At 47.2% G+C, this 22,776-nt stretch overlaps 1 protein-coding gene across 1 annotated transcript; it reads left to right on the top strand.

The window, feature by feature from the left end:
* The first annotated feature begins 501 nt into the window (after window positions 1-501).
* SULT2A1 (sulfotransferase family 2A member 1) lies at window positions 502-16,353 on the top strand. The gene is made up of 6 exons (XM_001113439.5): window positions 502-830; window positions 3,000-3,208; window positions 5,133-5,259; window positions 7,990-8,084; window positions 12,565-12,742; window positions 15,529-16,353. Exons 1-6 carry the CDS (start codon window positions 695-697, stop codon window positions 15,639-15,641), a joined length of 858 nt encoding a protein of 285 aa, XP_001113439.3. The 5' UTR covers window positions 502-694; the 3' UTR covers window positions 15,642-16,353.
* The last annotated feature ends 6,423 nt before the right edge of the window (window positions 16,354-22,776 follow it).

Genomic DNA, 22,776 nt, shown 5'->3' with positions numbered 1-22,776 from the left:
GTACTTACTCTTTTTTTCTCTAGAGTGGAGGTATAATTATGTGATATTTCAGAAGTACAGATACATGATTCAAAAAGACTCAGAAAGGGAGAATAATGTATCTTTGATCATGAATAACTGATTAGTAATTCTTGCCTATATTTTCCTGATAGCATATGACAAATGTTTCTAAGGTAACAAGATGAGAACAGATAAAGATTACGTGGTGTTTTCGATTTGGAGAGAAATATTTTAATTTTTCAATGCAGTTACAAATTATAATGTATTCATATTTGTGCTTTCTGTTAGAATACACGATTGCAGGGTTTAGATTTTGTGTTGATTCTTGAGGAAAAGCTTTGTTTTTCAGTTTGCGCTCAAACCTTAAGAAATAAATTCACCCATATTATCAAAAAAAAAATATTTGTCCTTGTGTTTCTTATTGAATTTGTAGTTCAGTCTCATGAACGCAAACTCAGATGACCCCTAAAATGGTCTCTAGATAAGTTCGTGATTGCTCAATATCTTCAATCTTTTGAGTATAGGTCACACTATACCTCTCTTTATCAGCAAGTAAACTTTACAACAAACATGTGACAGGCTGGGACAAGGTTAAAGATCGTTTTCTCCTTGCTGTAAAAGCTGATCTGCCTGCAGCCGCCACAGCCTCCAGCGGTGTCCACAGTTGGAACCCACGCAGGAAGAAGTCATCGTGATGTCGGACGATTTCTTATGGTTTGAAGGCATAGCTTTCCCTAATATGGGTTTCAGATCCGAAACCTTAAGAAAAGTACGTGATGAGTTCGTGATAAAGGATGAAGATGTAATAATATTGACTTACCCCAAATCAGGTAAGGAGGCAGAATCGTGAACTGAGAAAGGCGGTCCATTCGGTGCATGACTGGAGTGCTTGCTTTATGTCAGACAGTGTACCATGCTTTAAGGGGAAGGGAAGAATGCGTAATACCACTGACAATCAGAGAAAAGGATTTAGTCAGGAAATTACGCAGTAGGATGAATGTTCAGAGGGGTAATCGAAGGTATTAGGAGCATCCACAGGAGTGAATCCCAAGGCAGATTCAGGTGTTTGTTTGGTGGCAGGGGGAGGAAGGATGACTGAGGATGACCAGTGATTTCCTGAAAGAAGAAACAGCATTTAAATGGAAATGGGAAGAATGAGTATGAAATTACTTGGTGGGGAGGGATATTTTCAGATAGAATCATCAGGGACAATGGCCAGGAACCACAAAAGAGCCTGGCAATCTCAAGGGGCTTAAAGATGAGGATCGTATGTCTCTGGGAGTGGGGCTGTGGGTGGAGGGTGGTAGGAGCACTGCGGATGGGGTGAGGATTGAGGCTGAAGACATTGGAAGTGGCATGGCCCTGAGAGGCCAAGAGCAATGGAAACTTATTAAGAGGATTTCAGCAAATAGCCAAAAGACGGAAGCAACTGAGATACCCACTGACAGGTGAGTGAATAGGCAAAATGTGGTTTATAGATATAACGGAATGTTATTCATCCTTGAGAAGGAAGAAAATTCCCATGCATGCTACAACAGGGATAAACATCAAGGACATTATGCTAAATGAAATAAGCCAGTCACAAAAATACAAATACTATGTGATTCCACTTACATAAGGTACCTAGAGTCATCTAGTCCATAGAAACAGAAAGTACAGTGGTGGCTGCCAGGGACTGAAGGGAAAGACAAACGGGGAGTTGGTGCTGGCTCTGCATAGAGTTTCGGTTTTGCAACACAAAGATCCTCTGGAGATTGGTTGAGTAACAATGGGAATATACTTAACACTTAACACTACGAAACTGTAGGCTTAAAAGCGGTTGGCAGGCCGGGCATGGTGGCTCATACCTGTAATCCCAGCACTTTGGAAGGTCAAGGCAGGCAAATCGCCTGAGGTCAGGAGTTCAAGACCAGCCTGGCCAACATGGCAAAACCCCGTCTCTACTAAAAATACAAAAATTAGCCAGACGTTGTGGCACACGTCTGCAGTTCCAGCTACTTGGGAGATTGACCAAGAGAATCACTTGAACCCAGGAGGTGGAGGTTGCAGTGAGCCAAGATCGTGCCACTGCACTACTCCAGCCTGGACGACAGAGCAAGACTCTGTCTCAAAAAAAAAAAAAAAAAAAAAACAGGGGTTCATAGCTGGCTGCAGTGGCTCACGCCTGCAATCCCAGTGCTTTGGGAGGGCAAGGTAGGCAGATCGCTTGCGGTCAAGAGTTCAAGACCAGCCTGGGCAATATAGCAAGGCCTGGTCTCTACAATAACATTTTTTTTTTAATTAGCCCGGCCGGGCTTGGTGGCTCACGCCTGTAATCCCAGCACTTTGGGAGGCCGAGGAGGGCGGATCACGAGGTCAGGAGATCGAGACCATCCTGGCTAACATGGTGAAATCCCGTCTCTACTAAAAATACAAAAAATTAGCCGGGCATGGTGGTGGGCGCCTGTAATCCCAGCTACTCAGGAGGCTGAGGCAGGAGAATAGCATGAACCCGGGACACGCAGCTTGCAGTGAGCCGAGATCATGCCACTGCACTCCAGCCTGGGCAATAGAGCAAGACTCTGTCTCAAAATAAATAAATAAATAATTTAAAAAATTAAGGTTGAGATGGTACTTTTTCGTTGGGTTTTTTTGTTTTTGTTTTTGGTTTTTTTTTTTTTTTGAGATGGAGTCTCGCTCTGTTGCCCAGGCTGGAGTGCTGTGGCACAATCTCGGCTCACTGCAAGCTCTGCCTCCCAGGTTCAAGCAGTTCTCTGCCTCAGTCTCCCAAGTAGCTGGGATTACAGGCGCCCGTCACCACACCTGGCTAACTTTTGTATTTTTAGTAGATACGGGGTTTCACCATCTTGGCCAGGTTGGTCTTGAACCCCTGACGTCATGATCACCTGCCTTGGCCTCCCAAAGTGCTGGGATTACAGGCGTGAGCTACCGCATCCGGCTGAGATGGTACATTATATGTTATGTATATTTTACTGTAATTTTTTTCCTTCTTTCTCCAGGAACAAACTGGTTGATTGAGATTCTCTGCCTGATTCACTCCAACGGGGATCCCAAGTGGATCCAATCTGTGCCCATCTGGGAGAGATCACCCTGGGTAGAGACTGAGATGGGGTATAAATTACTCAGTGAAGAGGAGGGCCCACGTCTCTTCTCCTCCCACCTCCCCATCCAGTTATTCCCCAAGTCATTCTTCAGTTCCAAGGCCAAGGTCAGTGCATAACGGTTAAGACATGTTTGATCAATGACTTTTTTTTTTTTTTTTTTGGAGACGGAGTCTGGCTCTGTCGCCCAGGCTGGAGTGTAGTGGCCGGATCTCGGCTCACCGCAAGCTCCACCTCCCGGGTTTACGCCATTCTCCTGCCTCAGCCTCCTGAGTAGCTGGGACTACAGGCGCCCGCCACCTCGCCCTCGGCTAGTTTTTTGTATTTTTAGTAGAGACGGGGTTTCACCATGCTAGCCAGGATAGTCTCAATCTCCTGACCTCATGATCCGCCCGTCTCGGCCTCCCAAAGTGCTGGGATTACAGGCTTGAGCCACCGTGATCAATGACTTCTAAACATTGATGTGCCTAAAAGTCATCTGGAGATCTTGCTGAAATGCACTCTCCTTCAGCAGGCCTGTGTTGTTGAGACCTGAGATTCCGTATCAGGTGATGCCTATGAGGCTGCTCCCAGATGGTCCTTGAGTTCAAGGGTGTAGACCATTCCACAGATTACCCCAGCCAGATTTAAACCAGGGATAGGGTGAAACAATAATGCCAGAATCTTAGAAAACCAGGTTCTCCACCCAACCAGAATGTATAGCCATATGATATTGCTAGATAACCACCTTTGGTTGCCCTAAAAATTAATTAGCCAATCCAAATTCAACAAATGCCTCCTGCCACATAAAAGACACAGAGGTGTTCCCATGGGAAGCAGCGCATTCATCAATCAATGCCTGTGTCCAGGGTGACTGCTCTGGGGCCATGCTGAGCTCTGTACCCACTTCGTCTTACTGTGTTTAGCTATGTGTTGATATCAGCAGCCACATGCATCTCCCATGGGGCTGAGGGGTGATCGCAAGAGGGACTAGGCATAGCCCAGACCTTGCATGGCTCAGACTGCTTCTAGAATCATACTTTCCTGGAAGGTGTTTATTGGTGTGTGAAGTTTTGTGTTTTTTTTTTTTTTTGAGACGGAGTCTCGCTCTGTCGCCCAGGCTGGAGTGCAGTGGCGCGATCTCGGCTCACTGCAAGCTCCGCCTCCCGGGTTCACGCCATTCTCCTGCCTCAGCCTCCCCAGTAGCTGGGACTACAGGCGTCCGCCACCACGCCCGGCTAATTTTTTGTATTTTTAATAGAGACGGGGTTTCACCGTGTTAGCCAGAATGGTCTCGATCTCCTGACCTCATGATCCGCCCACCTCGGCCTCCCAAAGTGCTTGGATTACAGGCGTGAGCCACCGCGCCCGGCCTGTGGTTTGATCTTATCTCACTGCAACCTCCGCCCCCGCAGGTTTAAGTGATTCTCCTGCCTCAGTCTCCTGAGTAGCTGGGACTAGAGGTGTGCGCCACCATGCCTGGCTAACTTTTGTATTTTTAGTAGACACAGGGTTTCACTATGTTGGCCAGGCTGGTCTCGAACTCCTGACCTCAAATTTGGCCTCCTGAAGTGCTGGGATTACAGGCATGAGCCACCATGCCCAGCCAAAGTCTGACTTCTTTCACTCAAAGTAATGTCTGTGAGATTTATCCATGATCTTGGGCATTGTACATGGATAATATTGCTACATATCTATGAATGTAGCTTAACTTATGAATTTATTCTCCTGTTAATGATCTTTAAACCATAGTACACAAATATACATCACTCACCTTTGGAAATCTTCCATTTGCTTCCCATTGTGAGCGGACTGTAATATCCCAGAGGGAAGGAACAATGCTTCCTTCTTCCATTGTTATATTCCTAGTGCTGTGACTGCTTCACAGGCACGTTAAATTCGATGAGTGAATGCAGTAAGTAATTTATTAAAATAATCCATTGATATTATCAGGCATTATCCAGGAATTGGCATTTTCTCCATTTTTATGAAGATACATAAGAGTGAGGAATGACTGTACTGATTTTTCATTCTCCCATTTTTCCGTGTAAGGTGATTTATCTCATGAGAAATCCCAGAGATGTTTTCGTGTCTGGTTATTTTTTCTGGAATAGCATGAAGTTCGTTAAGAAACCAAAGTCATGGGAACAATATTTTGAATGGTTCTGTCAAGGAAATGGTGAGTGTTTTGCAAAATATGGGGGTGTCTGGAGTCTTCTATCCGACCTCATTTAACATCCAGCCTCACATCTCTAGGTCTCACCAACCCATGGGTTGAAGGGTCCACCACCTCTGGAAGCCAAATCTGCTAAGTTTGCTTACTCTCCCGCATAGCAGCAGAACTCTAGTCACCCCCTCAGCTTGCCCCATGATAAACCATCCTAGCTATTTTCTAAGTCTCTAGAACCTCCAGTACTAGCACAGGAAACTTACATTCTCCTCTACTCTCCTAATGCGTAGATTTCTGGAAGTTAGTTTTTCACTGGCTTCCGGGACGACACAATCCTGACCTTCCGCCATATTTTTCTGATGCCTCTTTCCAAAACCCCTCTAATGTTCTGTTTCTATCTGTCTCAGAACTGTTTGTATGACTCTGGGATCGCTACATAAATGTTATGCAGAATTCCTGGGCTTTTTCACTACTTTCCAATTGATCTCAAAACTCTATGGGCCTGCATCTCAGCTGTGATGTGTCTCTCAGCAATACACCAGCTACAGATATCTCCATTAGAGAGAGCCACCGATGCCTCTATTTCAGTACACTCAAATTTGCACACCTTTCTGGCCGGGTGCGGCGGCTCATGCCTGTAATCCCAACACTTTGGGAGGCCGAGGCCGGTGGATCACCTGAGGTCAGGAGTTCGAGACCAGCCTGGCCAACATAATGAAACCCTGTCTCTACTAAAATTACAAAAAATTAGCCAGGCATGGTGGTGGGCACCTGTAATCCCAGCTACTCTGGAGGCTGAGGCTTGAGAATCGCTTGAACCTGGGAGGCAGAGGTGGCAGTGAGCCAAGATCATGCCACTGCACTCCAGCCTGGGCAACAAAATCGAAACTCCATCTCAAAAAAAAATTTTTGAACACCTTTCTCCTATGGGCGAAATGGTTTCTAGTGCACCTTTGCCTTACTCCACCCCTCACCCAAAGGCTAGCATGAGCCTAATATTTCATAAGCATCCTCTTTTCCCATCCCACTCCCCTGGACCCGTCACCACTTTCCTTTCTCTAATTATTAATCAAGTCCTACCATCTTGATTAATATCTTCATTCTGCTCTCAGCACTTTGGGAGGCTGAGGCAGGCGGATCACCTGAGGTCAGGAGTTCAAGACCAGCCTGGCCAACATGGCAAAGCCCCATCTCTACTAAAAATACGAAAAATTACCCGGGTGTGGTGGCGTGTGCGTGTAGTCTCAGCTACTCGGGAGGCTAAGGCAGGAGAATCGCTTGAATCTAGGAGGCAGAGGTTGCAGCGAGCGGAGATCGCTCCATGGCACTCCAACCTGGATGACAGAGTGAGACTCTGTCTCAATAATAATAATTAATAACAATAATAATAATGTATTCCATACTTGACAATTTCTAAAAGAGACCATCTTTTTTTTTTTTTTTTTTTTTTTTTTTGAGATGGAGTTTCGCTCTGTTGCCCGGGGCTGGAGTGCAGTGGCCGGATCTCAGCTCACTGCAAGCTCTACCTCCCGGGTTTACGCCATTCTTCTGCCTCAGCCTCCCGAGTAGCTGGGATTACAGGTGCCCGCCACCTCGCCTGGCTAGCTTTTTGTATTTTTTAGTAGAGACGGGGTTTCAGAGAAACCATCTTAAATGTTGTCACCACCCCGACAAAAAATGGTAAGTATATGAGGAAATGAATATGTTAGTTAGCTTGCTTCTGTCTGATATGGTTTGGCTGTGTCCCCACCCAAATCTCGTCTTGAATTGTAATCCCCATAATCCCTACGTGTTGTAGAAGGGACCTGGTGGGAAGTGATTGGATCATGGTAGTGATTTCCCCCATGCCGTTCTCATGATAGTGAGTGAGTTCTCACGAGATCTGATGGTTTTTTTGTTTTTTGTTTTTTGTTTAGAGTTTTAGGGGTTTTTTTTAAATTTTTCTTTTATACTTTAAAAAGGTATAGGGTACATGTGCACAATGTGCAGGTTTGTTACATATGTATACATGTGCCATGTTGGTGTGCTGCACCCATTAACTCATCATTTACATTAGGTATATCTCCTAATGCTATCCCTCCCCCTCCCCCTACCCCACGACAGGCCACCGTGTGTGATGTTCCCCACCCTGTGTCCAAGTGCTCTCATTGTTCAAGTCCCACCTATGAGTGAGAACATGCGGTGTTTGGTTTTCTGTCCTTGCGATAGTTTGCTCAGAATGATGGTTTCCCACTTCATCCATGCCCCTACAAATGATATGAACTCATCCTTTTTTATGGCTGCATAGTATTCCATGGTGTATATGTGCCACATTTGAGATCTGATGGTTTTATAAGTGTCTGGCATTTCCCCTGCTGGCACTCACTTCTCCCTCCTGCTGCCTTGTGAGGAAGTAACCTTGCTTCCCCTTCCATGATTGTAAGTTTCCTGAGGCTCCCCCAGCCATGCTGAACTGTGAGTCAATTAGACCACTTTCCTTTGTGAATTACCCAGTCTTGGGCAGTTTTTCATAGCAGTGTGAAAACTGACTAATACACTGTCATTTCACAATGTATACATATTTCAAAACATTGTGTTATATACTGTAAACATATACCATTTGTTGGTACCCTTTGACCAAGTTTCATTCAAGTTTTGTCAATTATACATTAACAAGCTGGTGGGGGAGTGAACATAATAGATTGGATGCTTGCCCTCATAAAATGTGTAACCTATCACTCTTTCTGCCACTCCATGCAGTGATCTATGGGTCATGGTTTGACCACATTCACGGCTGGATGCCTATGAGAGAGAAGAAAAACTTTCTGTTATTGAGTTACGAGGAGCTGAAACAGGTAACCCCATCATTTTTAGAGTCAGTGCACACCCTCTCACCACCATCCTTACTTTCCCTAAATTCCCTCCATCGCGCTGTGTCTTCATGCCACCCTCTCAGTTAAAGTGGAGGCTGGTGAAGAGTCACAAAGAGTGGGATTAACTCCCTGGTCTTCATTGCCCTGTTTCTGGTTGACCCTTGCCCAAGCTTCATGCTCCTTATTTTATCTTAAAACATCTAAGCCAGGCACTTTGGCTCACTCCTGTAATCCCAGCACTTTGGGATGCTGAGGCGGGTGAATCACGAGGTCAGGAGCTCAAAGCCAGCCTGGCCAAGATGGTAAAACACCATCTCTACTAAAAATACAAAAATTAGCCGGGTGTGGTGGCAGGCACCTGTAATCCCAGCTACTCAGGAGGCTGAGGCAAGAGAATAGCTTGAACCTGGGAGGTGGAGTTTACAGTGAGCCCAGATTGTGCCACTGCACTCTAGCCTGGGCGACAGAGCAAGACTCTGTCTCAAAAAAAAAAAAAAATCTAGAGAGCTTTTTTGGCACTGGTGCAGTGGCTCACACTTGTAATCCTGTAATCCCAGCACTTTGGAAGGCCAAGGTGGGAGAATCACTTGAGGCCAGGAGTTTGAGACCAGCAAGATTCCAGTCTACAAAAGAAAAAAAAATTAGCCAGATGTGGGGGTGCACACCTCTAATTCCAGCTACTCGGGAAGCCGAGGCCAGGGGAATCACTTGAGCCCATGAATTCGAGGCTGCAGTGAGCTATGATCACACCACTGCACTCCAGCCTGGGGCAGCAGAGCAAGACTCCAGCTCTAAAATTTAAAATAAGGAGCATGTTCCATGCATTGAGGCAGAGTATGATGTCTCCTGCTAGCACTGGTGTATGTAAAAATTTCTCTGGGCGAGACCTATGGTGCTGCTGATAACCAAGCATTGAGAGGGCACTGGAAGAGAGGATGGGACTGGGTAGAAGTGGTTTATTTCTAGAGATGGTTCCAAGTGTCTGACATCTCAGCTTGGCTGGTATGAACAGAAATGAAGGCATGCAATCAATTTATCTCACTATTCTGAGATCCAAGTACTGGAGTGAATAGTGACCTAGGGGAAAAGCTGTCAAATGATACTCAGAACCATTGAGTGATTAGGCCATTGAAAGAACAACTTGAGGCCGGGCTCAGTGGCTCACGCCTGTCATCTCAACACTTTGGGAGGCCAAGGCAGGTGGGTTGCTTGATTCCAGGAGTTTGAAACCAGCCTGGCCGACATAGCAAGACCCCGTCTCTACTAAAAACACAAAAAATTAGCCGGGCTTGGTGGCGGGCACCTGTGGTCCCAGCTATTCAGGAGGCTGAGGTAGGAGAATCACTTGAACCCGGGAGGAAGAGGTTGCAGTGAGCCGAGATAATGCAACTGCACTCTAGGCTAGGCGACAGATTGAGACCCTGTCTCAAAAAAAAAAAGAAAAAGAAGGTTGGGCACAGTGGCTCATACCTGTAACCTCAGCACTTTGGGAGGCCGAGGTCAGGAGTTCAAGACCAGCCTGGCCAACATGGTGAAACCCCATCTCTACCAAAAATAGAAAAAATTAGCCGGGCGTGGTGGCGCACACCTGTAGTCCCAGCTACTGAGGAGGCTGAGGCAGAAGAACTGCTTGAACCCGGGAGGCCAAGGTTGCAGTGAGCCAAGATCATGCCATTGTACTCCAGCCTGGGCAACAGAGCAAGACTCTGTCTCAAAAAATAAAAAATAATAATAATAAATTTTAAAAAATAAATAAAGAAAAAAGAACTTGACTTATTAGTGGTATCTTACAGAAAAGAGAAGATAACACCAACATTGGATTTTGTTCCACCTGAGGGACATCACATCCCAACACCTTCCTCTGGCTCCTACTGTCCAATCCTCTATGGCCTATGGCCTGAGCATGAATTTCTTTTTTTTTTTTTTTTCTTTTTTTTTTTTTTGAGACGGAGTCTCGCTCTGTTGCCCAGGCTGGAGTACAGTGGCACAATCTTGGCTCACTACAACCTCCGCCTCCCAGGTTCAAGCGATTCTTCTGCCTCAGCCTCCCGAGTGTCTGGGATTACAGGCGCCCACCACCATGCCCAGCTAATTTTTGTATTTTTAGTAGAGATGGGGTTTCACCATGTTGGCCAGGATGGTCTCGATCTCCTAACCTTGTGATCCGCCCACCTTGGCCTCCCAAAGTGCTGGGATTACAGGCGTGAGCCACCACGCCCAGCCTTTTTTTTTTTTTTTTTTTTTTTTAAGAGATGGAGTCTCAGTCTGTCGCCCAGGCTGGAGTGCAGTGGCATGATCTCGGCTCACTGCAACCTCTGCCTCCCGGGTTCAAGCGATTCTCCTGCCTCAGCCTCCTGAGTAGCTGGGACTACAGATGCACGCTGCCATGCCCAGCGAATTTTTTTTTGTATTTTAGTAGAGACAGGGTTTCATTGTGTCGCCCAGGCTGGTCTTGAACTCCTGAGCTCAGTCAATCTGCCCACCTCAGCCTCCCAAAGTGCTAGGATTACAGGCATGAGCCACCGCACCAGCCTTTTTTTTTTTTTTTTTTTTTTTACACAGAGTCGTGCTCTGTCACCCAGGCTGGAGTGCAGCAGCGCAATCTCAGTTCATTGCAATCTCCGCCTCTCGGGTTCAAGTGATTCTCATGCCTCAGCCTCCCAAGTGGCTGGGATTACAGGCATGCGCCACACCATCTGGCTAATTTTTGTGTCTTTGGTACAGATGGGGTTTCACCACGTTGGCCAAGCTGGAATGAATTTCATTTCTATTAAGAAGCCCTTTGTAACAAGTTTGGTTGGCTACCTCAGATACAGGATCCCATACCTTCCTGGGATTTTCCTTTCAGATCACACAATGAACTTATTTTAGTTATTTCCACAGTTGTGTCTCTTCTTATTAGATAACCAAAGTTTGTGAAATAGAGAAAACAATTAAAGCATGATAGATTCTAAGAGTAAGGCCTACGATTCAAATAAAGTCCTTCTGGTTACAATAATCCATTTTGTTGGCCAGGTGTGGTGCTTCACGCCCATAATCCCATCACTTTGGGAGGCTGAGGCGGGCAGATCACCTGAGCTCAGAAATTGGAGCCCAGCTTGGCCAACACGGTGAAACCCCCTCTCTACTAAAAATACATAAATTAGCAGGGAGTGGTGGTGCATGCCTGTAACCCCAGCTACTCAGGAGGTTGAGATAGGAGAATTGCTTGAGCCTGGGAGGCGGAGGTTGCAGTGAGCTGAGATCACGCCACTGCACTCCAGCCTGGGCGACAGAGTGATATCTTGTCTCTAAATAAATACATAAATGAAATCTTACAAATAAAAGTCTATTATCTTAATCTCCCAGGATCATGAACCTAGTCCAATTATTGAGATGAAATATAAGAAGATATTGTAAATCTCTGTATGTTATTCAAAAGCTAGTTACGGGAAACAGTACTATCTGACGGCGCAGCTGGGATTTGAAATCTAAGCCCTTAAGTCTCTGTCAGATTCTCCCTGAACCTCTCCTTGCTAACCCTGATTACTGTCTAGAAGCCTCTCTAAACGTCTCTTAGGAAACCCGAGGCTCTGTGTTTTATTGTTAAGTTGTCCTAAGTTCTACCACACAGGAAAATCCACAATGATCCTTGCATCTTTTGTGGTTTTCCGGTTGGTTTTGTTTTGTTTTGTTTTCGAGACAGGGTCTCACTCCACTGCCCACGCTGGAGTACAGTGGTGCAATCACAGCTCACTGCAACCTCAACTTCCTGGGCTCAGGTGATCCACCCACCTCAGCCTCCCAAGTAGCTGGTACCACAGGTGTGCGCCATCATGCCTGGCTAATTTTTGTATTTTTTGTAGAGACAGGGTCTCACTATATTGCCCAGGCTGGTCTAAAACTCCTGGACTCAAGTGATCCGCCTGCCTCAGCCTCCCAAAGTGCTGGAATTACAGGCAGGAGCCACGGCGCCCAACCCATCCTTGCGTCTTTTACATACTTCATGCCCTCTCTTCTTTACCTTTTTTTCTTTCTTTCTCCTAATTGCATTCAACTCAATCCATTCTCATGTCTGCATCTTGTTCCTCTCTTCTTCCTCCTCCTCCTCATTCTGCAGTTCCCTCCTTCTCATCTTCTTTTTTTTTTTTTTTTTTCTGACAAGGTCTCACTCTGTCACAAGGCTGGAGTGCAATGGCATGATCTCGGCTCACTGCAGCCTCCACCTCCTGGGTTCAAGCAACTCTCCTCCCCCAGCCCCCCGAGTAGCTGGGATTACAGGCACCCACCACCATGCCCTGCTAATTTTTGTATTTTTAGTAGAGACGGGGTTTCACCATGTTGACCAGGCTGGTCTCGAACTCCTGATCTTAAGAGATCCACCCACCTCAGCCTCCCAGAGTGCTGGGATTACAGGCATGAACCACCACGCCCAGCCTTGTTTTTCTCTTTTGTATCCTCTCTCTTGATTTTTCTTTTTTAGGACACAAGAAGAACTGTAGAGAAGATCTGTCAGTTCCTGGGAAAGACGTTAGAACCCGAAGAACTGAACTTAATTCTCAAGAACAGCTCCTTTCAGAGCATGAAAGAAAACAAGATGTCCAATTTTTCCCTCCTGAGTGTTGATTTTGTAGAGGACAAAGCACAACTTCTGAGAAAAGGTAAAAGAAAATCCTTTCGTTTCCAAATATACCAGAATACACGGCACACATGCCTATGGTCACAATTGGGTGCTAACAGTGGAGATGAAAGAGTGCTTTTTTTTTTTTTTTTTTTTTTTTTTTCTGAGATGGAGTCTTGCTCTGTCGCCCAGGCTGGAGTGCAGTGGTGCGATCTCAGCTCACTGCAACCTCCGCCTCCAGGGTTCAAGTGATTCTTCTGCCTCAGCCTCCTGAGTAGCTGGGATTACAGGCACACGCCACCGTGCTGAGCTAATTTTTGTATCTTTAGTAAAGACGGGGTTTCACCATCTTAGCTAAACTGGTCTCGATCTCCTGACCTTGTGATCCACCCTCCTGGGCCTCCCAAAGTGCTGGGATTACAGGCACGAGCCACGGCGCTCGGCTAATTTGTCAGCTTTATTTGCTCATCACCCAGAACACTTGTCCCGTGGCTTCATCAGGGAGCCTCTTCTCGTGGTACCGATGTGGGCTGTAGGCGCGTAGGGAAAGTTGGTTCCGCCTGGGAAGGTTATCTGACTTACGTGAGGTCATTCAGATTCTCTCTCCTCTGAATGTGACATGAGCATTATCCATTCTACAAACAGTGACCAGGTAAACGAGCAACGCTTGCCAGACCTACGAGCTGTGATTCACCTGAGAAACGAGGACAAGGACGGGGTTGGGGATGGCCACAGTGTGGCTGCCCCACTGATGAGTTAGGGTAGAGATCTCTGTCCTGGACAAAGAAATGTGTGAAGGAAGGCTTCATCTGGAAAAGGGAGAGAGGGGAGACTTTGCTGTCAGACGCTGTAAGGTGCCAAGATGAATGGAAATGTCTATTGCATGCGGTGAAAGAATCCATTTTTCCAGGGCCAGGTGCGGTGACTCATGCCTATAATCCCAGCACTTTGGGAGGCCACGGTGGGTGAATCACCTGAGGTCAGGAGTTCGAGACCAGCCTGGCTAACACGGTGAAACCCCATCTCTACTAAAAATACAAAAAATTAGCCAAGCGTGGTGGTGGGTACCTGTAATCCCAGCTACTCAGGAGGCTGAGGCAGGAGAATCACTTGAACCTGGGAGGAGGAGGTTGCAGTGAGCCGAGATCATGCCATTTGCACTCCAGCCTGGGCAACAAGAGTGAAACTCCGGCTCAAAAAAAAAGAATCCATTTTTCCAAAATCCTACAGTTCTAATATATCTGGGACAGTGCTCCACGGAGGAAAGAATTAAATCCTTCAAATGACCCAGAGTCTTGGGCAATTGTAAAAGTAAACGTTGGTCGGGTACGGTGGCTCACGCCTGTAATCCCAGCACTTTGAGAGACCAAGGCGAGTGGATCACTTGAGCTCAGGAGTTTGAGACCAGCCTGGGCAACATGGTGAAACTCTGTCTCTACTAAAAGTACAAAAATTAGCCATGCATGGTGGCGCACACCTGCAGTCCCAGCTACTTGGGGGAGCTGAGACATGAGAATCACTTGAACCCAGGAGGCAGAGTTTGCAGTGAGCCGAGATTACAACACTATACTCCTGCCTGGGCGACAGAGCGAGACGCCATCTCAAAAAAAAAAAAAAAAAAAAGAAAAAAGTAAACGTTGAAATGTTGAGACTTCGTATAACTTATCTATATTAGGGATACATGCCATACACGTACACCACAGAAAGAAAATACACAGAGCCTGTCCTACATGATATGTGTTATGAGGTGAAAGACAGCAAGGATGGGGAGTGAACTCTAAATTGGGTGGTGAGAGAGAACCTCGCTGAGAAACTTGAATTGGAACAAAGACTTGAAAGAGGCAAATAGGCAAGTCATGGGCCAGTCTGAGACAGCAGTGTTCCAAGGAGAAGGAGCGTGGGACACCAATTCTCTGAGGAATGGGGATGCCTGTCATGTTTGAGGCAGAATCAGAAGTCCCCGTGTGAGTAGAGTGATGGAGAGGGTAGTATTAGGGGATGAGCTCAGAGAAGCCACAGGGGCTGGATCACCTGGAGCCCTGTAAGCGCCTCCAGCCCTTGTACTTGAGTGAAACCGAGAGTCCTCGGAGAATCTGAGCAGAGAAGTGACATGATCTGGGATCATGAGGGCTGCCATGCGGAGACTAACTTATGAAAAAGAACGATCAAAAGCAGAGACCAGGCTGGGCACAGTGGCTCACATCTGTGATCCCAGCACTTTGGGAGGCCGAGGCAGGCGGATCACCTGAGGTCAGGAGTTCGAGACCAGCCTGGCCAACATGTCAAAACCCCATCTCTACTAAAAGTACAAAAATTAGCCGGGTGTAGTGGCAGGTGCCTGTAATCCCAGCTATTCAGGAGGCTGAGGCATGAGAATGCTTGAACTCAGGAAGCAGAGGTTGCAGTGAGCCGAGATGGCGCTACTGCACTCCAGCCTAGGGGAAAAAGAAGACTGTCTCCACAAAAAAAAAAAAAAAAAAAAAAAAAGAGCAGAGACCAGTTATAAGTGTACTGCAATAATCCAGGTGAAAAATGATGTTGGCTTAGGTCAATGTGGTAGAAACAGAGGTGGTGAGACGTGACTCGATTCTGGACATACCAGATGATATACTGACATTATTGCTGAGGAATTGTACACAGGATGGATGGGAGAGAGGAGAAGGTAGGAAATCGTTTCCAGCTAGGTGAATGACCAGGCAGGACAAAGGCCCACCATGAACCATCGGCCATTCTGCTGTGTTATCGACAGTGTCCATGTCAGGTGCCTGGTGGGAACGGACCAAGGAGATGTGTGATGTGACCTGAGTTTCTGCTTCATGTTTCCAGGCATATCTGGGGACTGGAAAAATCACCTCACAGTGGCCCAGGCTGAAGCGTTTGATAAACTGTTCCAAGAGAAGATGACAGATCTTCCTCGAGAGCTGTTCCCCTGGGAATAGCGTCCAAAACACTCTGGATCTTATATGGAGAATGACGTTGGTTCTCCTGTCCTTGTACATGTACCCAACTGGGGGTCATTGCATAAGACTTATTATTTTATCCTGAAGCCTTAAATATCAAACCTCTGCATCTCTGATCCCTTCCTTGTTAAAAGTTACCAGGCTTCCTGCCGGGCACGGTGGCTCACGCCTGTAATCCCAGCACTTTGGGAGGTTGGGGGGTTGGGGGATGATCACGAGGTCAGGAGATCGAGACCATCCTGGCCAACATGATGAAACCTCATGTCTACTAAAAATATATAAATTAGCTGGGTGTGGTGGTACGTGCCTGTAGTCCCAGCTACTCAGGAGGCTGAGGCAGGAGAATCGCTTGAACTCAAGAGGCGGACATTGCAATGAGCCAAGATCGTACCACTGCACTCCAGCCTGGGTGACTCAGTGTGAGTCTGTGTTAAAAAAAAAAAAAAACGAGCAGGGTTCAGAGAACCAGGGTTCAAAGCCCAGGGATGCAGAGGTTGCAGTGAGCTGAGTCACGGCATCCCAGACTTTTTTAAATGCTTGCAATATTTCCAACTTACAGAATGCTACAGGAATAATGTACGTACTACCTAAAAGGATGTCTAAACATTTTTTAATAAAAATAAATAGCTACAGTGACAGATTTTAGAGCAAAAATTAGTAATAAAAATAAGAAATAAAATTGCAGAAGCAATTAAGGTTCCATTTATTTTCATCACATGTATCTCCACAATTTATTATTACTCTAACCTTAAGGAGGGTAATTCCCAATCTAATTTTATCCTCTTACTCTGTGTTGTTAAACCATATACAAAAAATGGTGTTTATGGAGGTTTTTAAAACTTACATAAGGCCAGGTGCGGTGGCTCACACCTGTAAACCAAGCACTTTGGGAGGTCGAGGGCAGATCACTTGAGGTCAGGGGTTTGAGACCAGCCTGGCCAACATGGTGAAACCCCATCTCTACTAAAAATACAAAAATTAGCCGGACGTGGTGGTGGGCACCTGTAATCCCAGCCACTCAGGAGGCTGAAGCAGGAGAATCGCTTGAACCCGAGAGGCGGAGGCTGCAGTGAGTTATGATCACACCACTGCACTCCAGCCTGAGCAACAAAGCAAGACTCTGTCTCAAAAAAAAAAAAAAAAAAAAAGTATTATATTTTCTAGCTGTTTGGCTTTAGCTTAAATTACACAAGTGGAAAGAAATATAATGTTGCCTCTGTGTCTTATCCATGCTTTTCTCCTACTTGAATGTGGGGTGTCTCTCCCCCATCCCACCTGGAGGTCTCCTGTGTGGAAGGAACCAGCTGGTCTAGGTGGCTCCTGGGGACACCCCAGGGCCAAGCTCTGGCTGGCCGCTCCCTGGGCTGGAACAGTGATGTACTGTTGTCCCCTGGTGGCCATGGAGCATCACAACAGGTAAATGGAAGCCTAGGACTCTCCCAGTTCTGGGGGTGCCCCTGAATGAACCCCATCTCTGATCTGACCCCACTGTGTCTCTAGGGACACAACTGCATCTCGAAGTAACAACAATAAAAACCCACAATATCCTTAAGTTATTTCCTGTCAGGCATTTTCTTTAGAAGAATTACAAGGAAGCAGTCTGGGGTTTTTTGTTATTTTGGGGTTTATTCTTTTGAGATGGAGTCTTGCTCTGTCGCCCGAGCTGGAGTGCAGTGGCACAATCTCGGCTCGTCGCAACTTCCACCTCCCGGATTCAAGTGATTCTCCTGTCTCAGCCTCCCAAGTTGCCGGAACTACAGACGCCAGCCACCATGCCAGACTAATTTTTGTATTTTTAGTAGAGATGGGGTTTCATCATGTTAGCCAGGCTGGTCTTAAACCCCTGACCTCAAGTGATCCACCCACCTTGGCCTCCGAAAGTGTTGTGATTAAAGGCATGAACCACTGCACCCGGCAGAAACAGTCTGTTAAAATGGGAGTTTGGGAAAGAAATTTTTTTGAGACAGGGTCTTGCTGTGTCATCCAGGCTGGAATGTGGTGATACCACCACAGCTCACTGCAGCTTCGACCTCCCAGGCTCAAGGGATCCTGCCGCTCAGCCTTCCGAGTAGCTGGGACCACAGGTGGTGCCACCACACCTCGCTAATGTTTTAATTTTTTGTAGAGACGGGCTCTCACTATGTTGCCCAGGCCAGTCTCAAACTTCTGGGTTCAATCCATCCTTCCACCTCGGCTTCCCAAAGTGCTGGGATTAGAAAGCGTGAGCCACCTCACTTGGCCTTGAAAATCCTTTTTTTTTTTTTTTTTTTTTTTTTTGAGACAGAGTCTCGCTCTGTCGCCCAGGCTGGAGTGCAGTGGCCGGATCTCAGCTCACTGCAAGCTCCGCCTCCCGGGTTCACGCCATTCTCCGGCCTCAGCCTCCCGAGTAGCTGGGACTACAGGCGCCCGCCACCTCGCCCGGCTAGTTTTTTGTATTTCTTAATAGAGACAGGGTTTCACCGTGTTAGCCAGGATGGTTTTGATCTCCTGACCTCGTGATCCGCCCGTGTCGGCCTCCCAAAGTGCTGGGATTACAGGCTTGAGCCACCGCGCCCGGCCTTTTTTTTTTTTTTTGAGACAGAGTCTCACTCTGTCACCCAGGCTGGAGTGCAGTGGTGCAATCTCGGTTCACTGCAACCTCCGCCTCCTGGGTTCAAGCGACTCTCCTGCCTCCGCCTCTCAAGCAGCTGGGACTACAGGCGCCCGCCACCACACCCGGCTAATTTTTTGTTTTTGTTTTTTTTTTTTTTTTTTGAGACGGAGTCTTGCTGTGCCCCAGGCTGGAGTGCAGTGGCGCGCGATCTCGGCTCACTGCAAGCTCCGCCCCGCCGGTTTCATGCCATTCTCCTGCCTCAGCCTCCCAAGTAGCTGGGACTACAGGCGCCCGCCACCTCACCCGGCTAATTTTCTTGTATTTTTAGTAGAGACAGGGTTTCACCGTGTTAGCCAGGCTGGTTCGATCTCCTGACCTTGTGATCCGCCTGCCTCAGCCTCCCAAAGTGCTGGGATTACAGGCGTGAGCCACCATGCCTAGCTGAAAACGTTTTTAACTAATGAATTTACTGGTGGCTACTGTATTCATTTGATATAAAAATAATGACCATTCACAGGCCAGGCCCAGTGGCTCATGCCTGAGGCGGGTGGATCATGCCAGAGCTTGGTCCTGGGGTGTCCCCTGGAACCACCTAGACCAGCTGGTTCCTTCCACACAGGAGACCTCCAGGTGGGATGGGGGAGAGACACCGCACATTCAAGTAGGAGAAAAACATGGAAAAGATACAGAGGCAACATTTTATTTCTTTCTTTTTTTTTTTTTTTTTTTTTTTTTGAGACGGAGTCTCGCTCTGTCACCCAGGCTGGAGTGCAGTGGCCGGATCTCAGCTCACTGCAAGCTCCGCCTCCCGGGTTCATGCCATTCTCCTGCCTCAGCCTCCCGAGTAGCTGGGACTACAGGTGCCTGCCACCTCGCCCGGCTAAGTTTTTTTTTTTTGTATTTTTAGTAGAGACGGGGTTTCGCTGTGTTACCCAGGATGGTCTCGATCTCCTGACCTCGTGATCCGCCCGTCTGGGCCTCCCAAAGTGCTGGGATTACAGGCTTGAGCCACCGCGCCCGGCCAACATTTTATTTCTTTCCACTTGTGTAATTTAAGCTTAAGCCAAACAGCTAGAAAATATACTTTTTTTTTTTTTTTTTTTTTTTTTTTTTTTTTGAGACAGAGTCTTGCTTTGTTGCTCAGGCTGGAGTGCAGTGGTGTGATCATAACTCACTGCAGCCTCCGCCTCTCGGGTTGATCTTGATCTTGAGCCAAGATCAAGCCATTGCACTCCAGCCTGGGCAACAAGAGCAAAACTCCGGCTCAAAAATAAATAAATAAATAAAATAAAATAATGACCATTCACATCTTTCTCTTTGTGGCACTTGATTTTTATCTAGGTGGATTTCTGTGAAAGGGACAATCAGATAAGGCAATTTTGACTTTTCTTTTAGTAAAATAAAGGTTTATTATTATTATTATTATTTTTGAAACAGAGTCTTACTCTGTCACTCAGGCTGGAGTGCAGTGGCACAATCTTGGCTCACTGCAGCCTCCACCTCCCCGGTTCAAGTGATTCTCCTGCCTCAGCCTCCCGAGTAGCTGGGATTACAGGTGTGCACCACCACACCTGGCTAATTTTTTTATTTTTAGTAGAGAGGAGGTTTCACCATGTTGGCCAGGCTGGTCTCAAACTCCTCAACTTAGGTGATCCGCCCACCTTGGCCTCCCAAAGTGCTGGGATTACAGGCATGAGCCACCAAACTGGCTTTGGTGTCTTCTTAATAATGATGGTTACGCATCATCTCTCAGGATTTTGTCTACTCCACGGCAGGGATTTGACCGAGAACAGCAGTACTCAAGTTTTGCACATTGGAATTGCCTCAAAGCTTTAAAACATACTGGTGCCCCATCCCAACAACCTCACTATTATTTTTTTTTTTTTAAGAGATGGGGCAAGCCAGACGCCGTGGCTCAAACCTATAATCCCAGTGCTTTAGGAAGCTAGATGGGAGGATTGCTTGAGCCCAGGAGGTCGAGACCAGCCCAGACAACATAGAAAGACCCTATCTCTGCAGGAAAAAAAATTAAAAATTAGCCTGGCTTGGTGGCACATGGCTGTAGGCACAGCCACTAGGGAGGCTGGGGTACGAAGACTGCTTGAGCCCGAGAGTTCAGGGTTACAGTGAGCTGTAATCACACTGCTGCACGCCAGCCCGGGTGACAGAATGAGACCCTGTCTCGAAAGAAGGAAGGAAGGAAGGAAGGAAGGAAGGAAGGAAGGAAGGAAGGAAGGAAGTCACCACTGCACGCCAACCTGGGTGACAGGGTGAGATCTTGTCTCAAAAAAAAAAAAAAAGGAAAGAAAGAAAGAAAATCAGGCCGAGTGTGGTGGCTCACGACTGTAATCCCAGTACTTTGGGAGGCTGAGGCGGGCAATCACCTGAGGTCAGGAGTTTGAGACCAGTCTGGCCAACATGGTAAAACTCTGTCTCTACTAAAATTACAAAAAAAATTAGCTGGGCGTGGTGGTGGGCGCCCGTAATCCAAGCTACTCGGGAGGCTGAGGCAGGAGAATCGTTTGAACCCAGGAGGTGGAGGTTGCAGTGAGCCTAGACTGCGCCATTGCACTCCAGCCTGGACAAAAAGAGCAAAACTCCATCTCAAAAAAAAAAAAAAAAAGGAAAAAAAAAAAAGGAAATCAGAAACTAGATCCAGGGACCTAGGATGAAGTTGGGTGTTAAAGCAAGAGGTTTTGGCCAGGCACGGTGGCTCACGCACTTTGTAATCCCAGCACTTTCGGAGGCTGAGGCAGGAGGATCACATGAGATCAGGAGTTCAAAACCAGCCTGGAAAACAGTGAAACCTCATCTCTACAAAATATACAAAAATGTCGGGTGCGGTGGCTCACGCCTATAATCCCAGTACTTTGGGAAGCCGAGGCAGGCTGACCATGAGGCCAAGAGATCAAGACCATCCTGGCTAACACAGTGAAAACCCATCTCTACTAAAAATACAAAAAATTAGCCGAGTGTGGTGGCGGGTGCCTGTAGTCCCAGCTACTCAGGAGGCTGAGGCAGGAGAATGGCGTAAACCCGGGAAGCGGAGATTGCAGCGAGCCGAGATCGCGCCACTACACTCCAGCCTAGGCGACAGAGCGAGACTCCATCTCAAAAAAAAAAAAAAAAAATAGCTGGGTTTGGTGGTGGCAGGCACCTGTAATCCCAGCTACCCAGGAGGCTGAGGCAGGGGAATCACTTGAACCCGGGAAGCAGAGGTTGCAGTGAGCCAAGATCGCTCCACTGCACTCCAGCCTGGGAGAATGAGTGAGACTCCCTCTCCAAAAAAAAAAAAGGAAAAAAAAAAAAAAAAAAAAAAAACCACGATGGCCCCCCTCTCTCCGATCCTTACAAGACAAAGACATTTCAACCTGCACTGTCTCCATCTCCATCCCGGAGCATGCAGGACGGTATTAAGCTTAAACTTGACCCATTTGTCGAAGGTACAATGACCTGTTCTCATATGTACCCTGAATCCTTTCATGTTACGCTTTTTGGCTACAGGCAGGAAAACAAAGAGAAATTCTTGCTGTTGCCAAGACAGACATGGGGAATTTCCAAGGCCTGCCTTCTGAAAGTCACCTCGTCCCTTCTTCCTTGGCCCAGTGAGAAGTTCAGATGTTTCCCTTGGGGATGCCCAGAACACAGCCTGGGATGATGATGAGAGGCGGGAGAGCTTCCTAGGAGATGGTAAAACTCCCTAGGCATTTTCGGATTTGGAAGGGAGTGAAAGGGGCTGGCATTGCTTGGGTGAAAAAGGAGGGAAATTGAATGGAGAAGATATAGCCAGGAGCGGTGGCTCCTGCCTGTAGTCTCAGCACTTTGGGAGACATGGGCTCGAGGATTGCCTGATTTCAGGAGTTTGAGACCAGCCTGGGCAACATGGAGAAACCCTGTCTTTACAAAAAAAAAAATTAGCCAGGCGCAGTGGCATGCACCTGTAGTCCCAGCTACTCAGGAGGCTGAGGTGGGAGAATCGCATGAACCCGGGAGGCAGAAGTTGCAGTGAACTGAGATCGCACCACTGCACCCCAGCCCGGGTGACAGAGCAAAACCCTGTCTCCAAAAATAAGAATTGAGGCTGGGCACGGTGACTCATGCCTGTGATTCCAACACTTTGGGAGGCCAAGGTGGGTGGATCATCTGAGGTCAGGAGTTTGAGACCGGCCTGGCCAACATGGTAAAACCCCATCTTTACTAAAAATACAAAAATTAGCTGGGCGTGGTGACTGGCGCCTGTGGTCACAGCTAGGGAGGCTGAGGCAGGAAAATTGCCTGATCCCGGGAGGCGGAGGTGGCAGTGAGCCGAGATTGCACAACTGCACTCCAACCTGGGCGACAGATTGAGACCCTGTCTCCAAAAACAAGAAGAATTGAGGACATGGCCGGGCGCGGTGGCTCAAGCCTGTAATCCCAGCACTTTGGGAGGCCGAGACGGGCGGATCATGAGGTCAGGAGATCGAGACCATCCTGGCTAACACGGTGAAACCCCGTCTCTACTAAAAATACAAGAAAATTAGC

Source organism: Macaca mulatta, chromosome 19 (assembly GCF_049350105.2).
Source record: "Macaca mulatta isolate MMU2019108-1 chromosome 19, T2T-MMU8v2.0, whole genome shotgun sequence".
Classification (NCBI taxonomy): domain Eukaryota; kingdom Metazoa; phylum Chordata; class Mammalia; order Primates; family Cercopithecidae; genus Macaca; species Macaca mulatta.
This window is presented reverse-complemented; position numbering and strand designations above follow the sequence as displayed.